This window comes from Pipistrellus kuhlii, unplaced genomic scaffold, assembly GCF_014108245.1.
Source record: "Pipistrellus kuhlii isolate mPipKuh1 unplaced genomic scaffold, mPipKuh1.p scaffold_m20_p_71, whole genome shotgun sequence".
Lineage (NCBI taxonomy): Eukaryota > Metazoa > Chordata > Mammalia > Chiroptera > Vespertilionidae > Pipistrellus > Pipistrellus kuhlii.
Window position 1 is genome coordinate 151,391 of NW_023425575.1, and position 27,534 is coordinate 178,924.

The 27,534-nt window shown below is 44.4% G+C and overlaps 1 protein-coding gene and 1 pseudogene across 1 annotated transcript in view; one reads left to right on the forward strand and one right to left on the reverse strand.

Annotated features, from left to right (window-relative positions):
• The first annotated feature begins 4,646 nt into the window (after window positions 1-4,646).
• On the forward strand, window positions 4,647-5,555 carry LOC123651712 (annotated as a pseudogene).
• A 2,357-nt stretch (window positions 5,556-7,912) lies between these two features.
• Window positions 7,913-27,534, reverse strand: part of LOC118710240 (zinc finger protein 420) — a 241,764-nt gene continuing 222,142 nt past the window's right edge. Inside the window, exons 12-14 of the mRNA XM_045575959.1 lie at window positions 16,692-16,818; window positions 12,258-12,331; window positions 7,913-10,688 (exon numbers count right to left, since the gene is read on the reverse strand). Of these exons, the coding sequence (XP_045431915.1) occupies window positions 8,817-10,688; window positions 12,258-12,331; window positions 16,692-16,818 (2,073 nt within the window). The 3' untranslated portion in view covers window positions 7,913-8,816. The remainder of the gene's footprint in view (window positions 10,689-12,257; window positions 12,332-16,691; window positions 16,819-27,534) is intronic.

The window sequence follows — 27,534 nt, forward strand, 5'->3', positions numbered from 1 at the left end:
CAACCCATGACAACAGAACCCAATAGGGCAGCCTGGGACACCTCAGAACAGCACTGGGAACTTGTGGGGCCACAACATTCCCCCACGAAGATGAAACCATTAGACACGGGTGACCTGGAAAGTGGGCATTCCCCCCTCCCAGGGAATACAGGGCCTTTTCCACAGCCAAGGCAACAGCATCCAACAGAAGTCTCAGCAGTGCAAGCCAGAGAAAATAAAAGCGTGTGCCTCGGTGCTACCTATTGGAAAACAAAAGATCTCTACAATCAACCTGCTAAATACTAAAGTGTCAAATACTTGTTTTCAGTCCCCACCCCAGAATCTGCTTATTGATTTTAGGGAGGGAGAGAGGGAGGAAGGAAGGGAGAGAGGGAGAGAGGGAGAAAGGGAGAGAGGCAGAGAGAGAAACATTGATGAGAAAAAACAATGATCAGTTGTCTCTCTTAGATGCCCTAACCAGGGATCACACTCAAAACCTACATATATGCCTTGACCAGGAATCAAAGCAGCAACTTTCCAGTATATGAGATGGTGCCCCAATCAGTTCAGCCACCTGATCGGGGTTCAATTTTTAAAAAAAATATTTTAATTTTTAAAAAATATATATTTTATTGATTTTTCTTACAGAGGAAAGGAGAGAGAGAGAGAGCTAGAAACGTCGATGAGAGAGAAACATCGACCAGCTGCCTCTTGCACACCCCCTACCAGGGATGTGCCAGCCACCAATGTACATGCCCTTGACCGGAATCAAACCTGGGACCTTTCAGTCCGCAGACCGACGCTCTACCGCTGAGCCAAACCGGTTTTGGCTTAAAAAAATATTTTATTGAATTTTACAGAGGAAGGGAGATAGAGAACTAGAAACATTTATCAGCTGCCTCCTGCACCCACCCCTACTGGGGATATACCCAAAACCAATGTACATGCCCTTGACTGGAATCAAAACCGGGACCCTTCAGTCTGCAGGCCGACGCTCTATCCATTGAGCCAAACCGGTTTCGGCTCAATAAAAAAAATTTTTTTTTTTTTAAAGAGCATTATTTCATTTCCAAAAATACCCAAGCAGAGAAATTACCCATCAAAGACAATAGAATAATGACGGTAACAAAATAGTTCAGGAAGAAAATGGAGAAACTGCAGCAAATAAACTTGACATAAAAATATGAGATTTAGCCCAACCATTGTTGCTCATTGGCTGACCTCCCAGGAGGTCAGGGTTTGATTACCTGTCAGGGCACATGCCTGGGTTGCGGGCTTGTTCCCCAGTAGGGGACATGCAGGAGGCAGCCAATCGATGATTCTCATCATTATTGTTTCCTTCTCCCTCTCTGAAATCAATAAAAATATATTTTAAACTATTATCAAGCTGAAACCGGTTTGGCTCAGTGGATAGAGCGACGACCTGTGGACTGAAAGGTCCCAGGTTCTATTCCGGTCAAGGGCATGTCCCTTGGTTGCAGCACATCCCCAGTAGGTGCTGTGCAAGAGTCAGCTGGTCGATGATTCTCTCTCATGGATGTTTCTCTCTATCCCTCTCTCTTCCTCTCTGTGAAAAATCAATATATATTTTTTAATAAATAAATAAAATATTATCAAGTCAGCTCTGACCCATGTACTCAATGTATTATCAACAAAGAAATATTTTCGCTTATTGGTCTCTTCACCGGAACTTACCAAATATTTGTGCATATTATGTGAGTTCTATGTGCATGTTCTTTTCAAAAAAAAAAAATATATATATACTTTTTGATTTTTAGAGAGAGAAACATCAATGAGAGAAACATCCTGCACGTCTCCTACCAGGAACCAAGCCCAGTCCCTAGCATGTGACCTTTTGGTTCCTGGGTGGATGCTCCACTGCGGAGCAACACCAGCTAAGCTATCGGCATGTTCTTTTATCTTGGTTGATAAAAAAAATTTCATGTCACTGGATCATGGTGAGATGGAATTTAAATAAAGATGAGAAGGACTGAGGGAAGGCCCAGGTTGAGTTTGAACAAACAAATGTCAGACGGGACAATTCGGTCAGAATATCAGCAAGTCGGGGCATTTCAAGAAGGACGAACACAACCAACTGAGAATATGACTTTACCTGAGAAACAGCCACTGTTGAACCCCGACTTCTTCCTCCTCTTTGGGGCTTCTGCCCCAGGCGACGAGAATGCTCAGCAGTGAATATGATGAAAGTATGCGGTTTATCAACATAATATACCCCTTTTCTGGGCCTTAACCATACACAGTGTTGTGGAGCGAACTTAAGTAGAGACCACTGGAGTCCTGACCAAATTAAGATTTAGGGAGCCTATAATTGCTGCCTGGTGACTGTTCTCTCTCCACGCAGGGAGGTCAGAGAGCAGCCCCGACCCTTTGTGTAGCATATTAATCACATTAATCACATCCAGTTCTTGCAGAGTAAGCAACCCAAGACAAAAGTTTTCCCAAATAATGTCAGGGCCATGATATTGACGACCATGTTATTTACAGGGTTATCCTGTTCTTTTTTTTTTTTTTTAATATATTTTATTGATTTTTTACAGAGAGGAAGAGAGAGGGATAGAAAGTTAGAAACATCAATGAGAGAGAATCATCCATCAGCCGCCTCCTGCACACCTCCCACTGGGGATGTGTCCGCAACCAAAGTACATACCCTTGACCAGAATCGAACCTGGGACCTTTCAGTCCTCAGGCTGAGGCTCTATCCACTGAGCCAAACCGGTATCGTTTTTTTTGTCTTGTTTTTTTTTTTTTAACACTTTATTTATTAATTAAATATTTTTTCATTGTTTTTTTACAGAGAGGAAAAGAGAGGGATAGAGAGTTAGAAACATCGATGAGAAACATCAATCAGTTGCCTCTTGCACAGCCCCTACTGGCGATGTGCTGGCAATCAAGGTACATGCCCTTGACCGGAATCGAACCCAGGATCTTTCAGTCCGCAGGCTGTCGCTATATCCACTGAGCCAAACCGGTTTCGGCAGGGTTATTCTGTTCTTCAGAAAGCTGACAGTGTTCTATCTTGCAAGGCTATTTTGTGAGGTGCAACTGGGAAGGGGCCATGAGACCCTATGTCCAGGCCTGGCCCGGTGTCAGCACTGACAACCCTATCTGGGGCACAGCCCACGGACCCTCCGGAGTGCTCAAAAATTCCCATTCTCTTGCCCTGGCTGGTTTGACTCAATGTCAGCCTACGGACTCCAGGGTCCCAGGTTCGATTCCGGTCAAGGGCATGTACTTTGGTTGCGGGCACATCCCAGGTGGGGGGCAGTGTGCGGGAGGCAGCTGGTCGATGTTTCTAACTCTGTCACTCTCCCTTCCTCTCTGTAAAAAGTCAATAAAATATATATTTAAAAAAAATTCCCACTCTCTAACAACAGGCTTGATCTCACCACATGGAAAAGACGTATCTGCTACTGACTGCCCGGGGAGGGAGTCAGGGGCAGTAAACAGCAGTCAGAAACTGAGTTTCCCTCCTTTTCCTTCAAACCTTCCTCTCACGTGCACACACCAGCGGTGGGAGCCCTGGCAGAGCTGACGCCCCCCTCCGGGTGTCCGGCGACACCGCGGGGGACCGGAGAAGCCGCAGCACTGGGCCGAGGAGGACCCGGTGGCTGGGGACGGGGGCTGGGGGGGGGGGGGGGGGGGCCCAGGCCAGGGGTGGGGTCGTCCGAATCCTCGGACCCAGGCGGGGACTTGGCAGCTGCGGGTGGAGGAGACGCCCCAAGGCCTGGGGGGAGCGGGCCCACCTCGCGGAGAGGTCCATGGCCCCTGAGGGGCGGCAGTGTCGCCAAAGGACAGAAAAGGGAAACGCGTGGAAAGACGGTCACACTAAGGTGAGCAGACGTCCCCGGTTTTTAACAATTCGTCCCGCGGCGTTTTAAAAAAGTCCCGATTTAAAACTTTTCTAAAACGCCGCGAGATGGGACGTCTGCTCACCTTAGGTTACCACAGACCGACCGCTGAGGGCGGGGAGCAGCCTGAGGAGCCATTGTATTTTATTCTTTTCTCCCTCCCCACCTCCCTCCCAGCCGGGCTCCCTCCTCCCCCTCCTGAGGAGCCATTTTAAACCCCAAGGGGAAGTGCGCGGGCCTCCGAGGAGGCCGCCTCCCTTGACACGGAGGGCGGGAAGGGGACGGTTATGAAACGCAGAACTAGAAAGACCAACTCACGCTCCGCAGTGCGACCTTCGCCGTCTCTCCCAGCTTCCGAGCTCCTACAAGATGGCGGCGGAGGGAAAGGGGCGTCCCGGGGGCCGGGCTCGCGCGAGGGGCGGGGCTTCGAAACGGTCGCGCATGCGCGGCTACCCCCTGCAGGTGAAAAATAATGTGCGAAGCTGCGTGGCCTGCGTGGAGTTCAGAGGCGTAGTGAGGAGCCACGCATGCGCAAGCTCAGGAACCAACCAATGAAAACCCGCGCAGAGGCGGGACCGGGCCTCAATCAAGCTTCCGCTTGGTTTGCCGCAAAAGAAAACTCACCCTGTGGGGGCGTGGCCTGAGGGGAGCTTTAGGGCAGGGCCAAGAGGCTGGGCACGCGCAGTAGCCGCAACGAACCAGACCTGAACCTGCGTGGGAAGCCGACTGGGAAGGGTCTGAGCTTCCAAAGTTCCTTTTTCGGGTAAAGAAATGCTCCTCTGAGGAGCGGCTGTCGCCATGTCCTCGGCCGCCGCCCGCTAGGGTCCGTTTGCGCCGGTCCTGTCGGCCACGTCCCGCGCGATGGCGCGCGCTGCGGCCTCGGAAGGGCCGGTGCCGGACAGGAAGGGGCAATTCCTCTGCCGGAAGTCACTGAGCGGCCAGGCCGCGAGCCGGCTTCTCGGTCGCCTCGTGGGCCTCCATGTCCCGGCTCTGTCTGTTTTTCCCACACAGATGGCCAAGTGCCCGACTTCTCCGATGGCGGCCGCGCTGAAGTCCTAGATGGTACAGAGTCTCCGAAGGAGAGAGGCGAGGCCCGAAAGGGCTTCTCCTGTTCTGGTAACTGCGACCACCGCTACATCTCCAAGAATATCGCGCGTGTGTGTGTCTCCCCAGCCTCTGCTGACCTGCTGGCCAGGTCCGACATGGAAATTATATTATCCGTCATCCTGGAAGGCAAGAGCAGGGCCTTCCAGCGGAGAGGCAAGCCGCTGATGGTGCGCCACAGAACCAAGGACGAAGTTGACCAGGAAGCCGCTGTGGATCGATTCTGGTCAAGGGCATGTGGTTGCAGGCACATCCCTAGTAGGGTATGTACAGGAGGCAACTGTTCGATATTTCTCTCTCATTGATGTTTTTAACTCTCTATCCCTCTCACTTCCTCTCTGTAAAATGTCAATAAAAAATATTTTTTTAAAAAGTCAGGGCTTCCACATGGGTCAGCTAACTCATACCTATGAAATGTACACAGTCCATGATTAGAGCTCTCACTATAGTAAAATTCTCTGTAGAAAAGGCTCTTTCTGATCCAAAGGTAGAGATGAAATAACTTTCCCAACCCTTTACTTTCATGCTGTGTCTCATTTGGACAGTATACGTAAAGGGTTTTATTTTCCTAATCATTTCAGCTACCCTGTGTCTTCTGGTTGAAGCATTTAATTCATTTATGTTTTAAGTGATTATTGAGAGGTAGGTAGCTTTTTAAAAATATATATTTTTTACTGATTTTTTTTACAGAGAGGGAGAGGGATAGAGAGCTAGAAACATCAATGAGAAACATCAATGAGAAACATCGACCAGCTGCCTCCTGCACACCCCCCACTTGGGGATGTGCCCACAACCAAGGTGCATGCCCTTGATCGGAATCAAACCTGGGACCTTTCAGTCCGCAGACCAATGCTCTATCCATTGAGCCAAAGCAGTTTTGGCGGTAGGTAGCTTCTGACATTTTTTTTTTATTTTTTTATTTTTATTTTTTTTAAAATATATTTTATTGATTTTTGTACAGAGAGGAAGGGAGAGAGAGAGCGAGCTAGAAACATCAATGAAAGAGAGTCATCGATCAGCTGCCTCTTGCACACCCCCTACTGGGGATATGCCCGCAACCAAGGTATATGCCCTTGACCGGAATCGAACCTGGGGCCCTTCAGTCCCCAAGCCGAGGCTCCATCCATTGAGCCAAACCAGTCCCGGCGCTTCTGACATTTTTAAATTAATACATTCACAGTAAGAGACTTCAGCTTCCCATGGACATCAATGGATATTTCTCCCAGACAGAAATCAATAAGGAAAAAGTGGTCTTAAATGACACATTAGACAAGATGGATTGGATGTTACAGCAGAGATTTTCAACTGTAGTGTCATACGCAAAGTGGTGTGCTGCAAGAAATTTTAAAACAAGCAACTTCTATTTAGTAAGTAGCACAGACTACAATATCCATAGAATGTCTAATAATATACATGACAACAGGCAACACAGTTAACAGCTGTGTGGTGTGCATGAATCAAAATTATACATTTGTTTTGGCAAACTGGCAAAAAAGAAAAATTTATATATATATATATAGACCTCTGAATTTCAGTAGTTCGTTCTTATGTGCCATGAGAGAAACAATGTTGAAATCTCTGACTTAGAGCTTTTAACCTCATAGCACAAGAATACGCACTCTTTGCAAAATGAAGACTAGTATACCCTCTCTCCCAAGGGACAATGTCTGCTTTATTTTCCTAATGACCATGTGAAAAAAAAATCAGGAGAACATCATGCTGAGTGAAATAAGCCAGTCAATGAAAGAGAAACACCACATGACCTCACTCATTAATGGATAATAAAGAACATTATAAACTGATGAACCAAAAGATATAGAGACAGTAAAGCAACAAGCAGACTGTCAAATTACAGCGGGGAGAGTAGAGAGATCTGGGGAAGATAAGAGATCAACTGAAGGACTTGTACACATGCATGTAAGTACAACCAATGGACACAAAACTCTGGGGAGGGAGGGCATCTATGGGGGGGGTGGGGGTGGACAATGGTATATGTACACAGATAATAATTTAATAAAAAAATTTAAAAAAAATACCAAAAACTAAATTAAAAAATCATATTTTACATCAATATACTTCCTCCATATTACTCACTACAGTACCAAAAAATGGAATTAAAGTCTAGCTGATATCAAATTCCTATGGATGATACAGATCCAATAGTTTGTCCAGAACAAAACAAAACCATTAAGTCCCTGGTCCAGATAATGAGACTAGAGACAAAGTCAGGAGATTCTTATACGCATGAATGCTCCATGGGATGTCAGGAAGTAGAGTAGAAGAGTAGCCAATATCTAGTTCCTTTCATCATTGTGTGATCCTTTGGGTTGGCCCATGCAAAGTATCTGATATTACCACCTTGTACAAACTTAAAACAGTATATTGGAAAAGAAATGAATATGGGCTTTCATTTCAACCTCTACTTACCTGCTGTCCCTGGAACTTATGGTGATGGCTTGAAAAACACTGCAAGGACAACTAATGCCTATAAACATACCCGTGATCATGCTGTGAACATACAAAACTTTTGATGCAAAATAATATTCTTCAACTGCAAATCTGCCATGGTCTTGGGTTCCTCTAGAATAACCAACATTCAGCTACATTCGTATAATTGAGAATAAAATCAGTTTTATGCCAGTTGATTTTTTTTAAAATAAAATATATTTTATTGATATTTCACGGAGAGGAGGAAGGGAGAGAGATAGCTAGAAACACTGATGAGAGAGAAACATCGACCAGCTGCCTCTTGCACACCCTCCACCAGGGATGTGCCCGAAACCAATGTACATGCCCTTGACCGGAATCGAACCTGGGACCTTTCAGTCCGCAGACCGACGCTCTACCACTGAGCCAAACTGGCTTTGGCTATGCCAGTTGATTCTAACCCCCCAAAAAACTTAATGAGAACACTGAGAACTTCTTAAGGATATCAATGAAAGTCAGGACAAGAAAAATCATTCCAGTTATTAAGTACACAGAACCCATTTTATTGTATTCAAAAAATTAGTAATATTCAAAACTTAAGAATCCAGTATAAAAATAGAAAGGTGGGCTTCCTACTTCATGAATGTAAAGATATATATATAATATATATATATATATATATATATATATATATATATATATATATGTATGTCAACTTCTGATGTCAGTTACAACATTAGTAAAATTCCAAACTACTGAACAGAAGCTAGAGGGGCCTGAAGGGTTGATGTGGAGGAGGAAGAGGTTTAGATGCCACTGTTATAACACAGAGAAGAAAAAAAGATGGGGCTATAGAAACATCAATGATGAGAGGGAATAACTGTTTGGCTGGCTCCTACATAACCCACGGCTGTAACTGAGTCCCCAACTGGTGCCTGGGCCCTGACCAGGAATTGCACCCTGGCCTCCTAGTTCATACGTCCAAGCTAAACCACTGAGGCAAGTCAGCCAGTGCTTTCTCGCATTTTCTTCAGTGTAAGGCTTTCCTCCACTATAAGTCTGTGATATCCAGTAAACTTTGAGCTATAGATACAGGATATTGCACGTGCTCTACATTTGAAAGATTTCTCCAGTATGAAGTCTCTCATGTACAATAATACATGAATGGCTTTTAAAGGTTTCACAACATTTTTCACATTCACAAGGCTTGTTCACAGACAGAATTCTGTGTTCAGCAAGTTTTCACCTCTGGGTCAAGGACTTATGAGGCCCCTCATGTCTGTAATACTTCTCTCAAGTATGAACTCTCCTGTACAACAAGGCAGGAACACTGATTAAAGACTTACATTTTTTACATTTATAAGGCTCCTCTCTGGTGTGACCTCTCTGCTGTGCTATAAGGTTTGAGGAGCTGCCAGTGGATGTGCCACATTCACTTCATTCATGTGGCTTCTCTCCAGGATGAACTTTCTTATGCTTAGTAAGTTGAGAGGACCATCTAAAGATTTTGCCACATTCTCTACATTTATAAGGCTTCTCTCCGGTATGGACTCTCTGATGGAGATTATGGGACGAGGAACTTCTAAAGGCTTTGCCACATTCTCTACATTTATAAGGCTTCTCTCCAGTATGAACTCTCTGATGTATGTTAAGTCTTTCGGGCTCATTGAACGCTTTGCCACATTCTCTACATTTATAAGGCTTCTCTCCATTATGCACTCTCTGATGATAAGTAAGGTGTGAGGACCGGATAAAGGCTTTGCCACATTCTCTACATTTATAAGGCTTCTCTCCAGTATGAATTTTATGATGGCGATTAAGTTTTGAGGACTCACTGAAGGCTTTGCCACATTCTCTACATTTGTAAGGCTTCTCTCCACTATGAACTCTCTGATGTATATAAACGGAGTATGAACATCTAAATGCTTTGCCACATTCTCTACATTGATAAGGCTTCTCTCCACTATGAACTCTCTGATGACGATTAAGGGAGAAGGACTGGCTAAAAACTTTGCTACATTCTCTACACTTATAAGGCTTCTCTCCAGTATGAACTCTGTGATGCCGATTTAGTTTTGCGGAATTACTGAACGCTTTGCCACATTCTCTACATTTATAAGGCTTTTCTCCAGTATGAACACTCTGATGATTTTGAAGGTTGGAGGAATCGATAAAGGCTTTGCCACATTCCATACATTTATAAGGCTTCTGTCCAGTATGAACTCTCTGATGGATAGTAAGGTTTGAGGGCCAGCTAAAGACTTTGCCACATTCTCTACATTTATAAGGCTTCTCTCTAGTATGAACTCTATGATGCTTAGTAAGGTCTGAGGAGTGGCTACAGGCTTTGCCACAATCTCTACATTTATAAGGCTTCTCACGTCTGTGAACTCTCTGATGATAAGTAAAGTGTGAGAACTGTCTAAAAGCTTTGCCACATTCATTACATTCATAAGGTTTCTCTCCAGTGTGAATTCTCAAATGAATGCTAAGGGTAGAGCACCGGGTAAAGGCTTTGCCACATTCTCTACATTTATAAGGCTTCTCTCCAGTATGAATGATCTGATGCACAGTAAGGTATGAGGAACGTCTAAAGGATTTGCCACATTCTCTACATTTATAAGGCTTCTCTCCAGTATGAACTGTCTGGTGAATACGAAGGGTTGAGGGCCGACTAAAGGCTTTGTCACATTCTGAACATTTATAAGACTTTTGTCCCATATCATTTCTATGATGTTGAGTGTGTCTTGAGGTCTCACTAAAGCCTTTTCCATTTTCTCCGAGTTTGTAAAATTTTGAAATAGTATGAATTCTTCCCATATGTACAATAAGAGATGAATGACATTTAAAGGCTTTGCCACATGCTTTACATTTGTAAGACTTCTCTCCAGGTTGAATTCTCTGATTTACAGTGCAAACTGAAGGCCAAATAGATGTTTTACCAGAATCTGCACATGTATAAGTTTTTTCTCTACTATGGATTTTTTTCTGTCTATTTCGATTGAATTTTTGAATGAAGACCCTCCCCCACAGATTCCATTTGTAAGCCTCCTTCCCAGTATGCATATTCTCTTGTTCATTGTAATTTGAAGACTGCTGAAAAGACTGGACACAGTTACTTTCTTTCAGTGTCTTCTCCACAATAGGAATAACCTGATGTATGTTGTGATTGGACATTTGGTCAATGACTTTTCCACTTTTATAATGGTTCTCTGCAAGCTCACTTGTCCCTTGATTAAGATGTGACTCTTGGTTAAGGTTTTTCCAATGTTCAATGCATTGATAACTGTTCTCTCCATTATGTGTACTCTGGTGATAAGGAGAGATAGAAAGATGTTTAGTGACAGTTATAATTTCATTAAACATGTACACTTGTTCCATAAGAACCATTTTGTGATACTCATTAAACCATGATGGTGGTATGAAAAAAGCTTTCCTAATTTGTTAAAATTAAGGACAAAAAATAAATACAAAACATTGTCAGAGGAAGAATGAATTAATCCTTGTTTAAAAGATTACTGAATAAAAATATAAAAAAAATAAAAAATAAAAGATTACCAAATTTCCCTAGCTGGTTTAGCTCAGTGGATAAAGTGTCAGCCTGTGGACTGAAGGGACCTGGATTTGATTCCAGTCAACGGCACAAAATTGGGTGGAGAGCTTGATCCCCAGTAGGGGTTGTGCAGGAGCCACCCAAACAATGATTCTCTCTCATTATTGATGTGTCTGTCTCTCTCTCTCTCTCTCTCTCTCCCCCTTCCTCTCTGAAATCAATAAAAGTATATTTAAAAAATAATAATAAAAAATAAATAAAAGATTACCAAATTGCCCTGCCGGCATGACTCAGTGATTGAGATTCGATATATGAACAAGAAGATCATGGTTTGATACCCAGTAAGGGCATATGCTGTGGCCACGGGATCAGTTGCCAGCAGGAGGCATGCAGAAGGCAGCCAATGAATGATTCTCATCATTAATGTTTTCCTCTCCCTCTTCCTTTTCCTTATTCTCTGAAATCAATTAAAAATATTTTTAATAAAAAATATCACAAAAAACTGCCAAAGTGAGCACATTTTAATTTTATAGGTACATTATAAATCTATATATTTTAGAAATGATTGACTAAGTTTAATCCCAACCTACATTTTAAACAATTCAAATGATTATTTAAAGAATTCCTATGGCCGAAACCAGTTTGGCTCTGTGGATAGATCATCAGCCTTTGGACTGGGGGGTCTGGGTTCGATTTCAGTAAAGGGTATGTACATTGGTTGCGGGCACATCCCTAATGGGGAGGGTGCAGGATGCAGCTGGTTGATGATTCTCTCTCATCTATGTTTCTGGCTCTCTGTCCCTCTCCCTTGCTCTCTATAAAAAAAATCAATAAAAAAATAGAGAGGGGGGCAAAAAAAAACAACCCAAAAAATCAATAAAATATATTAAAAATAAATAAATAAATAAATAAATTGGCTTTATCATAATGCAAAAAAAAAAAAAAAAAAAAAAGAATTAGTGTGTGATATTCATGTATGGAAAATTCCAAATAAAAAGAGAAGTACTTTTGTAAATAAATAAATAAAGAAAGAAAGAAAGAATTCCTAGTTTTTCCAGGTTCCCTTTCCAAGAATACATTATAATAAAAAATTGTTTACAAACTTCACGTGCACAAACACACAGATCTGCCAATGTAACTGACTTCAAACTGAGAGGTTTCCTAAATGCATAATACACTTGACCTCTTTAGGTAAAAAAAAAAATTATTATGATAACTGTCCTTGATGAGTTCTGTTTATATTAATATTCTCCCTTATTATCATACTCTTCCTCAAATACTTTCATTAAGTGTACATTATCAAAGTAACACCTTTTATATCTTACCAGTATCATTTCAGATAATAAATCTTGTATTCCGGGCTTTGGCATAAAGGCCTGGTTATCTTTAGGTGGCATGGCTGAAAGAAAGCAAATTTTCAGTTTTGACAATCAGGTGAGTGCACTTTGAACTCACCAGCAAGAATTGACCAAATGACATTTTGGAGTACTCCCAAGAGTAAGATTCAACGATAGCTCAAGATAGGTACAATGAAGAAGACTCACACTGAAGGGGGAGAAAGAGTTGCTTAAATTTGCCAATGATACCCTGGGCATACAATGGCAATATTATGGAAACACTTCCAAACCCCGTTTCTTCTGTGGAGAGAGAGAGATGAGGGGAGTGCATTTGTGCATCTTCTATTTGTGGTGGTCTATTAAAGAAACACATATCCCGCCGAAACCGGTTTGGCTCAGTGGATAGAGCATCAGTCTGTGGACTTAAAGGTCCCAGGTTCAATTCCGGTCAAGGGCATGTACATTGGTTGCGGACACATCCCCACTGGGGGGTGTGCAGGAGGCAGCTAATTGATGATTCTCCTCGACGTTTCTAGCTCTCTATTCCTCTCCCTTCCTCTCTGTAAAAAATCAATAAAATATATATATATATATATTTTTTTTTTAAAAAAAGAAACATGTATCCCTTTGATTTCTCTTGTGAAACTTTAGAAAATAAGAGAATAATATGAGTGGTGTGGCTCAGTGGATAAGAGCCTATCGATGGCCGAAATCGGTTTGGCTCGGGGTGGATAGAGCATCAGCCTGCGGACTCAAAGGTCCCAGGTTCGATTCCAGGCAAGGGTTTGTACCTTGGTTGCAGACATATCTCCAGCAGCGGGTGTGCAGGAGGCAGCTGATCGATGTTTATATCTCATTGATGTTTCTAAATCTCTATTCCTCTCCCTCTCTGTAAAAAAACAATTAAATATATTTTTTTAAAAATACACAATAGGTAAAGATAGATTCTTCACCAAGAAGTGTTACAAAAATGGAACAAATACAGGCAAAAATACTAAAAGTAGACCTCATTCATAGGCCATGAACCAAAATGAACTCAGCATGAATTAACAACTAAAATATAATACCTGAAATCATGAAAACACTGGAAGTAAGTATAGTCAATGAAATTTCTCATCACGCTTAAAAATACTGGTTTGCATATATCTTCCTAGGCATAATGAATAAGCTAAAAAATAAAGAAATAAGACAAAAAACAGTAAGTTTGGTATAGCAAAAGAAACCACAAAAACCCAGCATTGTTGCATCCTCAAAAGCTAAAGAGCCAAAATATATAAGGAGCTTGCACAACTTAACACCAAAAAGACAAAAAATATGATTGAAAAATGAGCAGAGGACCTGAATACAAAGTTCCTAAACATGACATAAAGATGCGCAATAGACATATTAAATGATGTTCAACTCATTCATCATTGGAGAAATGCAAATGGACACCACTATGAAATACCACCAAACACCTAACAGGATGCCAATCATCCATAAATCAAAACCCAACAAGTATTACCAATGGAGTGAAGAAATGAGAACGTTGGTACACTGTCAGCAAGATTATAAACACTCTAGAGGCCCAGTGCATGAATTCATGCACAAGTGGTGTCTCTCAGCCTGGCCAGCAATCAGGGCCGATCAGGGCCAGCTGGCCCAGGGGAGGGATGCCAAAAGGTTGGCCGACCAAGGTCATTTGGCTGTGGAAGTGTACCGACCACCAGTGGGCAGCTCTTGTGTTGAGTGTCTGGCCCCTGGTGGTCAGTGCATTATACCAACCAGTCAACCAGTTGCTTAGGCTTTTATTTTTTTTTAATTTTTATTTTTAAAATATATTTTATTGATTTTTCACAGAGAGGAAGAGAGAGGGATAGAGAGTTAGAAACATTGATGAGAGAGAATCATCGATCAGCTGCCTCTTGCACGCCCCCTACTGGGATGCGCCCACAACCAAGGTACATGCCCTTGACCGGAATCAAACCCGGGACCTTTAAGTCCCCAGGCCAACGCTCTATCCTAGGGGTGTCGAACTCAATCAGAGAAGGGGCCAAAATCTAAAATCCAGCCTAAATCTCGGGCCGAATGGTTTACTGAACAGTCATAAACTGTCATTGTGATGGAAACGCAGCGGAGTGCAGTGATGACAGCGCGGTGTGGGCCACATTGCAAGGCCTGGCGGGACGGATTTGGCCCGCAGGCCTTGTGTTTGACACATGTGCTCTATCCACTGAGCCAAACCAGTCCCGGCTGCTTAGGCTTTTAAATATACAGACTAGAAGCCCAGTGCACGAGTCCATGCAAGAGCAGCTCGCTGTCACTTGCCTCCACTCCCCACCCCACCCACTGCTACTGGTACCTCACCACCTTGCCTGCTGCCGCCACTCATTGCTTGCCACCACTCACAGGCCAAGGGGGGAGGGACCGAGAGGTGATTAATGCTCTTCATGGCAACTGGTCAATAAGTTGTTACACTTATGATTCCTGGTCTTTTATTATTTTTTAATTTATTTATTTTAAAAATATATTTTACTGATTTTACAGAGAGGAAAGGAGAGGAATAGAGAGTTAAATACATCAATGAGAAACATCAATCAGCTGCCTCCTGCATGTCCCTCTACTGAGGATGTGTCCACAACTAAGGTCCATGCCCTTGGCCTGAATCGAATCTGGGACCCTTCAGTCCGCAGGCCGACCCTCTATCCACTGAGCCAAACCCCAGTCAGGACCCTGGCCTTTTAATACATATCGATAGGATTCCTACAGCCACTCACAAAACACAATAGAGGGTTTTCCAATACAGGAAGTCCTCGGGTTACATCAAACTCGATGTAAGTCGTTTCCTGATTACATCGCCATCTTCCATTTATTTATTAAAAAAAAAAAAAAAAAGTTCAGTCATTTCGACATATGTATATTATGTGCTTTTTTTTTTTTTTTTTTTTTAAATCATTTATTTACCACAGATTTAGGTCAGGAATTGTTATTTTTCAAAATTTTTTTAACATTTCATTTCACTACTGCTGTGATGTGAGTGACATAGGTGCTTATGTAGGCGGGTTCTAACTTATGGCAAAAATCGCGTTGTTGCACCATAGTAACAGATCTCAGATGTAACCTGAGGACCTACTGTATTTACAAACAAGTACCAGTTAACACAAAGAATACATTTCTGGTGATTTATACAGAGAACACAAATTCAAAAAGATATATCCCCCATATATCCACTGCAGCACTATTTGCAATAATAATGATATCGGACTAGGAAAAAAAGGACTATTTTTATAATGATGCTCTACCATTTGAAATAAAAGATTTCATTTGAGTTGACAAGCAAGGTGCTAAAATTCATATCTCAACTCATCTCCTTCAAGACATGACTCACTATGTGTTTATTCCAGAAATGACACAGTAGCTGCAAATATAACTTCCATGTTATTGAATATAAAACTACATTAACTTTATATAGCTCACATGTTTGAAAGGCAAATACAAAACCAGGTTTGTATTTCAATCCATTGTATTAAAATAGAAACTCCCACTGTATCAACTCAAACATTAAAAGGAAAAAAACAATAAAAAATGCACCCTCAACGGGAAAAACAAAACAAAACACAAGAAGCCACTGGCTGAGAAAATATATTTGTAAAAGTCAACATGGCCCAGCTGACCCGGCTCAGCAATTGAGCTTTGACCTATGAACCAAGATGTCACAGTTTGATTCCTAGTCAGGACACATGGCAGCTGATCAATGATTTTCTCTGATCATTGATGTATCTACCTTTCCCTCTCACCTTTTCTCTGAAATCAATAATATATATATATATTGTATATATATTGTCCACTTGGGAATTCAACCTCAAGAGCAGGAGTTTGATCCCTCGCTATGACATGCACTGACCACCAGGGGTCAACCAGCAGAGGTGGCGGGACTCTGAGGGAGCAAGGGATGGAGGAGGCCAGGATTCTAGGCCTAGGGACCCTATCCAGTAAGCATTTCGTGCACCAGGCCTCTATATATTATTTAAAAACTCAACATGTACAGGACAATTATGCAAATCCACAAAGAAGCCTTCAAACTCAACATGGACAAAACAACCTGCAAAGGTCCAAACACCTTAATGCACAGCACTACAAAATACATACACGTAGAAAATCAGTGTGACAAGATCCTGCACGTCTTATGTCACTAAGGAAATGCACATTATAACAATGGGAAGGAACAAACAGAACAAGCAAGCAACACCCAACCACCATTGAATAGGTCAGAATCCAGAACACTGACCCCACCAAGTGCCTTTGTGATGTGGAGCAACTGGAATTCCCAATCACTGCTGCTGAAAATGCCAAATGCTACAGCCCCTTGGGGAGATGCTAAAAATAATAAAGAAAAAAAAAACACCCTGCGGGTGGAGTAGGAACTCAGGAAGTCATCCTCACCCAGGGAGGCCAGGTTGCTGTAGTTCTCCAACATCACATCCAGGTACAACTTCCGCTGAGCTGGGTCCAGGCACTCCCACTCCTCCTGAGAGAAGTCTATGGCCACATCCCTGAAGGTCAATGGTCCCTGAAAGAAGACACAGTTACCAAGAGGTCACCAGGAGTTCATAATGTCACCCCACATGAAAACAGTGTAAGGGCACTTTGCTCCAATAACATTTTCTAATGTGTTTTCTAATGTTGACACCTGAGGATGACACATGTCCACAAATCCATCAGTACAGATTTTACTTTACAGGAAAATAAACTTTGAAATTAAAGCGTGGACACAGGCATATGCATTTCTGAGTGCTGTGTTTGCATCGTTTAGGGTTAGTGGTGTATCGTTCTCAGCGGGAAATGTCATGCTGATTGGAAGTATACGGACTTCTTCATAAGTGGAAAGCAGACCACAAGGGAATGAAGTTATGCAAAAATACAGATTCCGATCCAGGTTCTGAGATGTGGCTTGTGTTTCCACACGTGTAACAAGCTCACTTTTTACTTGTGATGTCAACGTTTCTGATCCATGTTCTATATTCTGAATACAGAGAAAGTGTAAACACAGAAAAAAATTCATATACAACTTTCAACTAAAAGGGTTTGTTAATGGAATTCAGTTCTCATGGAATAGAACACATAGGAACCACAATCCTAGTTGGAAATTTACTATAAGTAATCTTAGGACAAGATTATTCTGCCTGGTCCTTCTGGTGTGGCTCAGTGTGGCGTGCTAACCCATGTACCAAGAGGTCACTGGCTTAATTCCTGGTCCTGACACACGACAAGGTTGCAGGCTCAATTGCCAGTGTGGGGTGTGCAGAAGGCAGCCAATTAATGATTCCCTCCCGTCACTTATGTTTTTATTTCTCTCTACTTCTCTCGTCGTCTCTGAAATCTATAAAAACATACTTAAAAAAAAAAGCAAAAAAAAAGATGAAATAATGTTAACAATTTAGGCACAGAGATACAAATTTTACAACTATAAAATCAGTATGGTTTAGTGATTGCATAAATCTCATGAATCTATTTGTGTATGATCCACTTTGTGTTTTATAAACATAATACAAAGAGAAACATAAGCATATAAAATAAGGTAGACCTACTGTTTCCTTTGTGTGGTTGTAAATCCTCAAGTGGGGAGATTTTTTTCCACTGACTTTTCATTAGAGGAAGGCAGGGAGGTAGAGGAACAAAAAGGAGAGAGAGGGGGTGGGGGGAATATCAGTGTGAAAGACAAACAGAGAAACATGGATTGGCTGCCTACCGCAGGTACCCAAGAGGTACTTGCCCTGGATCAGGAATCAAACCCTCCACCAATAATCCACACCAGCCTGGGGGAACTAATTTTTCTTACTGGTACATTTGTTTCCAATTTTAATGTATCATTAGTGGAGAGCTATGTTGTAGAAATTTAATAAAACTGAACATATATTAATAATATCATTCTTGGAAACTTTCTAGAAAATATAAAAAAATGGTAATATAGGGTATGTCTCTCATGGGAATATAAAATATAAGGAAAATGTAAAGAATCAAGGCCTGATTAAAGTTCCCATGCAAAAGCCAATGATCTGCAGGAAAGAAACGTAAGTCTTTCATTTTCCAAAGGAAACCCAAACTAAGAAGAACATTTCCAGATGTGAAGTGATGGCCTTTGCACAACTTTCATTTAATCGTTATTACATCCTTGTTACTGAGAAAGGGAAACTATAAACTCTACAGTGAGGGGAGCACCTTTGCCACGTGAACATCAGGTGGACTGAGCAATGGGCGTCAGGTGACTGACGCACATACTCAGAAGGTCAGTCACCATTGCCGTGACATCACTGCCAAAAACACATCAATAAATAAATAAATTTGTGGAATTGACCACATATAAACATTAATTTTTGCAAGTGTCAATCCCCCTGTACCTCTCATGTTCTATAAGCTAATAGTACATTTACCTAGCAAGTCTTTTGTACTGATCTAATGAGGAAGTCTCTTCTAAGAACTTACCCCCTTTTTTTTTTCTTTAATATATTTTATTGATTTTGTACAGAGAAGAAGGGAGAGAGATATTGCAATAGATAGAAACATCGATGAGAGAGAGTCATCGATCAGCTGCCTCTTGCACACCCCCTACTGGGGATATGCCCGAAACCAAGGTACATGCCCTTGACGGGAATCGAACCCGGGACCTTTCAATCCCCAAGCCGACTCTCTATCCATTGAGCCAATCCGGTTTCGGCAGAACTTACCCTTCTTTTCAGAACATTCTTAGCTACTCTGAGGAGTAAGATGTGTATCTTCTTACCCCTGATTGAGAGCTGACGCTGCAGCCTCTTAAACCTAAAACCCCTATTTGCCTTCTTTACTGATACCTGAGCCTCTGACCCCATCCCAGAAGGAATGTTAGACATGGCTGCCTTCCAATTTGATCTATCACAAAAGGAATATTTTAAGTTAAGAGCCACTAATTAAAGGTAGCAATGCTTCCTGACCGTGGGAGGGTGACAAAATGAATGCAGACAAAGCTCTGGGACAAAAGAGGGAATTATAGGCCGGCCAGTATGGCTGAGAGGTAGAGGGTTGACCTATGAACCGGAGGGCAGGTTTAGATTCCTGGTCTGGGATCCCTCCATGTTTCAGACTCCATACCCAGTGCCGGATAAGGTGCAAGAGGCAGGTGATCCATAATTCCATAACCTAATTGATGTTTCTATCTCTCTCTCCCTCTCCTTTCCATTCTGAAATCAATAAAAAAAAATATTATTTTTAAAAAGAGAGAGTAAAAAATCAGAGAAACACAAAAAAAGAGAGAAATATAGAAACTTCTGACATTGACTATGAAGAATAAAGTAATGAAGAAAGGGGGGAAAAATAACTGGCAGACACAAGAACATGAGAAATAAATAAATCACCAGATGTTAGAGAGAAGCAATCATAGCCTCTGACACAGAACACATCTGATACCTGAGAAGCAGCCATTTGTTCCTGGTCCTGATCAGGCTCTCGGTTGTTTCCTCAGATGTCAGTATGTTGAGGAGTTAGAATATGCCTTCAAAGACGTCAGCACAGCCCTGGCCGGTTTGTCTCAGTGGACAGAGCACTGGCCTGCGGACTGAGGGGTCCTGGGTTCGGTTCCGGTCAGGAGCATGTACCTTTGTTGCAGGCACATCCCCAGGGGAGGTGTGCAGGAGGTGGCTGATCGAAGTTTTTGACTCTCTATCCTTCCTTCTTCCTCTCTGTAAAATCAATTATATATATATATAAAAGACGTCAGCACAGCATCTCAATCAGTTCACCTCACACTCACTATCAGAAGGAACTGGAATACAGAAAAGGCCACCCATCCTGTCCTCGGTCAAGGGAGAGAGTCAGCAACAATGAGCTCCTACATGGAGACCACACTGTGACTGTGTTTTTCTGTGTCTTCATGTGTCTCTCCTCTCAAAGACTTCCACAAACTCCTACAGAAATGAGAACGTGAACTGCTGTCCTGACCCCCCAAACGAAACCGAGCACCCCCTTACCTCCGCTGAGCAAAGCCTGCTCCCACTCTCACAAAGGCGTCCTGCAACGCTCCTGCTAATCCTGTCCCCACCTTCCATCACCCGGGGCACCTCAGTGACCAATGATGCCCCACCCAGAGCAGCTGTCCTCCTCCACGGGGGAAAGTGCATCTGAGAGCATTTCTTACAGCTCCTCAGGGGATCTGAGAAGTTCCAGAAGATTTACTTCAGGATATTCTTAAATAATAAATTAAGTGAAGTGTCACTCAGAGAAAAGGTTAATCCATGGAGGAAACCACACACACACTCACCACTAAGCACAGTCACAAAGCTGAGGCTTCTAATATTCCTTGAAAAAGCATCAGGTAGTTACGGACTTAGGTCACTTCCTCGTTGCCATCCAGGATGACAAGGGTCCCAGGAGCAACAGACAAGTCTCTCCCCTCTGAGTGAGTACGGGTTGCAATTGGAAGCAAATTATTATAAAATCCCCAAGCCTTACACACTGGAGATTTGTCACTCTCATTCAGACTTGTAAAAGGCAACTCAGGTGTTAAATTCACTACAGAAAGCCGTGCTCGGGTGGCATGCTCCCCGCTGGGCTTGGACCTGAGAGTCAGGGCCAGCCTGACAGGTGAGCGGACTGAGGCAGGGAGGGAAGTGAGAGAAAAAGACAGGAAAGCGGGACCGGAGGACGGCGGCAGCTTTATTCACTGCGCAGTGGCTTTTACACACAAACACGGAGTGGGAGGGCCGGGAATGGAATGACTCTCCGCTCCTCCCAATCCTGGAGATGAAGCAGGAAGCCAAATTCTCGGTAAATATTCACAGAATTCCGATGGGCCCCGGAAGGTCGCTCTCCTGCTGACAACAGAAAAGTGCCACCTCTTCCGGGGACACCGCGTTCTCCCCGAGCCCACCCCCTGGCACTGGCCCCCTGGCACTCAGACCTGATTAATGGGGGGCCTGGGAAGGCGGGCGCAGACCCCCAGGCCGGGCCATCCGGGCTCTTTGGGCGGGAAGCGCCGGGCGGGGGAGGGCAAAGGCCGGGAACCACTGACCAGACCTCCAGCCCCGCGGGGGCACCGGCGGCCCCGGGAACGGTTTTCCGCGGGAAAACCACGCGGCGGGCGGGCCCACAGCCACAGGCGGACAGACCGCGGGCCGGGCCTCAGTTTCCCTCAAAGGAACACGGCGCCTCCACTGCGCAGCCCCGGGACGCGCACTCACCGCCGGGAGGGGCTCCGGGCGGGGCTCCCACACGGACTTCAGCGCCCGCAGCGCCCTCAGCCCGCCCTGCGGGGAGGGGCCGGGAGCAGCGGCTTTAAAGCACAGACACCGCCTCAGGGAGCCGCCACCGGCCCCTCCGCAGCCGCTTCCGGCTGCCAGGACTGCGCATGCGCCTCCCTGCGTGGGGCGGGGCCTGAGTGGAGCGGCTCTGCGGTAGGGGTGGGGCCAGAGGGAGGGGGCGGGGCGGAGCCAGGGGGCGGCCTGAGCCCCTCTCCTCCTCCCACAGGGACAGCCCTTCCTGGGGGAGTTCCCGTCATTGTTGGGGTTTGGCTGGTGGCGCGGCTGTGACAGGATTCACAAGGAGAGAAGAGACAGGAGCAGAGAGGGCGGGGATTTTGCTTCTTTAAAGGGAGGAGAGGGCCCGGTGCCCTCTGATGGCACGAGGCTCCCCACATAGACGGGCTGTTCTTCTGTTAGGGTGCCAGCGAGTAAAGGCAGCTGTGGCAGAAGCAGAAAGAGGGGAGGAGGAATCTGGAATTCACACAGAAGTTTCCAGATCCCAGAGACTGTGCTCAGAGCTCCTGGCTGGCCTGCCCTTCAGCTGCACATGCCCCAGGGAGGTGTCTTTCCCAGGATCTTCACAGGCCGGGAACACATTCTCACAGGGAAGTCACAGAGAATTCCAAAGGCGGGCAGATTGGGTTTCAAACCAGACACTTTATGCCTCCGATTTGCCTAAGTCCTTAGTGAAGACGGGGAGGGGAAGGGCCACCTGCTCTCTCAGTCCCTCCCTGTCTCCCCATCTGAATGGAGAGGCAGCTTGAGTTAGGGAAGCAGGTGGATGGGGTTCAGAGACAGACCCAGACATCCATTCATGTTTAGGCACCTGATGAGCTAAGGTCCCATCCATCACAGCGGGGAAGAAATTTTAATTTAAGTGTTTTTCAAGGGATAAAAATTTCTGTTTGTAAGTTGTGGTCCTTCAAGTCTTTGTTTCTGGGAATGCATTTTCAAATGAATATTTTTACTTTAGTAGTCCCTATAACCTAAGTTGATGGGATGTTGATATTAATGTAAAATATCTCCTGTTAGTTTTCCTTATATCTAGGAAACAATACAATTTTAAAACATATTTGAAACAGTTATAAGAATAACATATGTTTTCTTAGTTTATCACCATTTTTTTTATTTTGATGATTTTTAAGTATTTTCATTAATATAGGTATTCATTCAAGTTTTTTAAAAAATATATTTTTTTTGCAGAGAGGAAGGGAGAGGGATAGAGTTAGAAACATCGATTAAAGAGAAACACTGATCAGCCGCCTCCTGCACTACCTCCACCAAAGATGTACCTGCAACCAAGGTACATGCCCCTGGCCAGAATCAAACCAGGGACCCTTCAGTCTATAGGCCAATGCTCTACCCACTGAGCCAAACCGGTTTCGGCTCATTCAAGTTTTATAACTATTTATTTTAAAGATACAATAAAATATCACCCCTTAGTATTGCCAAAAAACACACCATATATAATAAACATAAACAGATAAATATAATCCATTCTACAAAGATGGTGAAAAACTTACACACTGAAAATGACACAATTCTGAAGAAAGAAGATACAAATAAACTGAAAGACATTCCTTAATATGTCCAAGTGTCTACACCAGTGGCTCTCAATCTTCCTAATACCACGACCCTTTAATACAGTTCCTCATGTTGTGGTGACCCCCAACCATAAAATTATTTTCATTGCTACTTCATAATATAATATTGCTACTGTTATGAGTCTTTTTCTTTTCTTAAAAATGTTTTGAGTTTTTTTTACAGAAAGAAGGGGAGAGAGCTATAAACATCCATGAGAGAGAAACATTGATCAGCCGCCTCCTGCACACACCCCCCAGGGGATATGGCCGCAACCAAGGTACATGCCCCTGACTGGAATCGAACCGGGACCCTTCAGTCCGCAGGCCAACGCTCTATACACTGAGCCAAACCGGTTTCAGCAACACTAGGATATTTTTAGGTCAAGAATCATTCATTCTGGCCCTCGCTGGTGTCACTCAGTTGATACACCATTGGCTCAAGGATTGAGAGTCCTAAGCTTTGATTGTGTTAAAAGGGATGATTCAGGTGAGGAGTCACAAGAAAGATTCAATAATGTTGTCCTAGCCAAGGAATAACTGACAGTTGGAACCTCATCACGATGTGCCATGATTGTGGGTTCGAGCTCAGGCTGGGGCATATCCAGGGGTCAAAAATGAACAAGAAGGCTGAAACCGGTTTGGCTCAGTGGTAGAGCGTCAGTCTGCGGACTGAAAGGTCCCAGGTTCAATTCTAATCAAGGGCATGTACCTGGGTTGCAGGCACATCCCCAGTGTGGGGTGTGCAGGAGGCAGCTGGTCGATGTTTCTCTCATCGACGTTTCTAGCTATCTCTCTCCCTTCCTCTCTGTAAAAAAATCAATAAAATATATATTTTTTAAAATGAACAAGAAGAAAGGAATCTTTAATTGTGCAACATTCTGTGTGGTGGCAAATCCTCTGTAATGTAACCCCAAAAAGGAGTACCATTGATCAATATCCAATGATTACATCTCCCTTTATACCCACAATAATTTTTACCACAATACGTGTTAGTGAGCATCTCACCATGGATATTTCTATCTCTTCTTCTCCCTAAATCTGCAATTTTTTTTAAATTTAAATATATAAAAATAATCAAATCTTTTTTAAAAATATATTTTATTGATTTTTTACAGAGAGGAAGAGAGAGGGATAGAGTTAGAAACATCGATGAGAGCGAATCATCAATCAGCCGCCTCTTGCACATCCCCTACTGGGGATGTGCCCGCAACCAAGGTACATGCCCTTGACCAGAATCGAACCTGGGACCCTTCAGTCCACAGGCCAACGCTCTATCCACTGAGCCAAACTAGTTCGGACAGAATGTTATGATTGTATTTTTTGCAGAGGGAGAGTTAGAAACATCGATGAGCAGGAAACATTGATCAGCTGCCTCTTGCACACACCCCACTGGGGATGTGCCTGCAACCAAGGCACATGCCCTTGACCAGTATCAAAACTGGGACCCTTCAGTCTGTAGGCTGACACTCTATCCACTGGGCCAAACTGGTTAGGGCAGACTGTTATTTTTTAAAATATACTTTTACTAGAGACCTGGTGCATGAAATTCATGCACGGTGCAATACCTAGGCCTGGCCCTTGACCACAGTGCAAGGATTTGGCATGGAAGGGCCCCCATGCATGCCCTGTTGTGTGAGTCACTGCACCCAAGTCCTCAGGTGAAGATGCTGTGAGCACAGCCGGACACCGCAGGCCAGGGCACAGCGTGGCTTCTGGGCCACCCAGGTGGGCAACTCGCTCTCTCCTGGCCAGCCTCACAGACTGGCTCCTGTGTGAACCCAAGGGAAGCCCTGCAGTCCCAGCAGCTGGGAGAGGCTGCACAGCTGTGGGGCGGCTCCTAATGGGTGCCAGCATCTGAGCACAGGGGGCTTCCCTGGAGCATGGGCCCTGGTGTCAATGTAACAGAGGGAGAGGGACTTCATTGGATACCCTGCATTCTCACCAGACCTGAGGACCCAGATAGCTGGCAAGAGGTCTCAGAGCATCACTGATGCCCACGTTTCACGCTGCCACCTAGTGGTCAGCACATGTCATAGCAAGCAATGAAACTTCTCTCCAGGGAACTATTTCCATATTAGGCTTTTAAATATAGAGGCCAGGTGCACGATATTCGATCACAGGGGGAATGGGTTCCCTTGGCCAGGCCCTTTCCAATCTGGTACCCTTTGGGGGATGTCCGACTGCAGGTTTATGCCTACTCTTTTAACAGATGACAGGTCCATTGTTGTTTCTTTCCATGCTTAAACTCATTGGAATTAGTAAGTACTCAAAGTGTGTATACATTTTGGGGGCACATCCTGCATATCTCTAGTCAGTGGTGAAAGGAACCAAGGGCCAGTTTGGAACCCCCAGAAAGGGAACATTGCTCACTGCCCACACATCGCCCCACTCCACTTTCTACCTTCATGGACAACAAAAGAATCAGTGTTTTCTCTCATTAACTCAGAAAAGCACACCCTGTCACCCGCTGCCTGGCAGGTGTGTGATAGAAAGCGAGGCTCAGTCAGGGCAGGCTTCGTTCATGGGAACCAGCACCCCAAGTGCATTCTTCTCTGCAGTTGCCCCGACTCTCCCGCCATGAAGAACCTCCTTGTCTCCTCTGGGTTCCCAATCTCAAACAATGGCTGAAGGAACCTCAGCGAGGGCTGCTCTGCGCCCACCAGGTGTCTGTCAGCACCTGCTCTTACCTCAGCACCTGCATTAGCCCCATGGAGGCAATTTCATCACCGCACCAGACTCCTTGGGAACAAGGTGTCACCATTCCACCCTCTCACTGTCCTATCACAGGCACCCAACCTGATACCCAGACACGCCCCAAAGGACGTGAGCATCCTGGGGTCGACGGAAGTGGAGTGGAGGGGCAGGGGAAACGTGTGTGCACCATGGTCCGGGCACGCATGAGTGACAGGGCACTAAGGGACATTCACACATGATGGGGAAGGAGAGTATACACGCACCAGAGGCCTCTGCAGATCCAAAAACCCGCAAGTCACAGCCAGGAAGATGTCAACCTGGTCCCCTATGGTGGCTGTCCCTGTGACTGCATAGCTTCGGGGCCAGGTGGCAGCATGGGGACCAGCCAGCAGTGATGGCGAGGGCGGCCTCCTGAGAGGGGTCCACTGATGACCGGCATGTCTAGTCACAGGGGCCGCCGCCACCACAGCCACGTTGTCACCTGGCTCTGTGCTACCTCTGTCCCTGGCCCTTGGTGCAGGGAGCCAGGCTGGCCACTCCTCTAGGGCCAGGTGCAATCCGAGGGCAGGATCTTCCCACAGGTCTCACTGGAAACAGTTCAGGAAGGGTGTTTCAGGGTCAGTGGCAATGAAGGGGGTGTGTGGCATGGAGGTGGTACCTGGGCTTGTTAACTTACACAATGTGTTTTGTACCACAGCATGTGTTGGTGGCTGTAAGCGGTGCCAAGCAAAGCCTGCAGCCAAGCTGAAGCAGTGCCTGAGGGCCATCAGGAGCACTCACAGCCACTGCCATTGGGCACCACCTACCCCGCCCTTGTCCCAACTCTGGGCAAGCAGCAGTATCTATCAGGAGCGCTCACAGGCACCAACGCCGGAACTTACACAGGAAAAGAGGGAGCAATAGAAATATCAACGATCAGAGGGTATCTTGAATCAGCTAGCTCCTGTATGCCCCATATTGGAGATTGAGTCACCAACCAGGGCCTGTGCCCTCACCAGGAATTGCCCCCTGACCTTGTGGTTCATAGGTCGAAGCCAAACCACCAAGGAATGCCAAGCAGTGCTTTATCACTATTCTACAGTATAATGTTTCCTCCACTATAAACTTCTCTGTTATTCAGTAAATTATGAGCTGTGGGTACAGGCTCTTGCACATGTTCTCAATTTGTAAGGTCTCTCTTTAGTATGAAAGTCTCTCAAGTACAGTAATATAAAAATGCCTTTTAAAGACTTTTCTACATTTTTCATGTTCAGAAAGCTTCTTCCCATTTAAAATTCTGTGATGTTCATTAAGTTCTCACTGTTGGTAAAGGATTTAAAACTCTCCTCACATTTGTAATGCTTCTCGCCAGTATGGACTCTCTGATGTGCTGAGAGATTTGAGCCATTGCCAAAGGATTTGCCACATGTCCCACACATATAAGGCTTCTCTCCAGTATGAACTCTCTGATGGTAAATCAGGGCTGAGGAGTGCCTGTAGGCTTTGCCACATTCTCCACATTTATAAGGCTTCTCTCCAGTGTGAACTCGCTGATGCGTGGTGAGATTTGAGGACCAGCTAAAGGCTTTGCCACATTCTCTACATTTATAAGGCTTCTCGCCAGAATGAATTCTCTGATGTGAAGTAAGAATTGAAGCCCGGCTAAAGACTTTGCCACATTCTCTACATTCATGATGCTTCTCTCCAGTATGAGTTTTCTGATGATCACTAAGGGTTTGGGATTGCCAGAAGGCTTTGCCA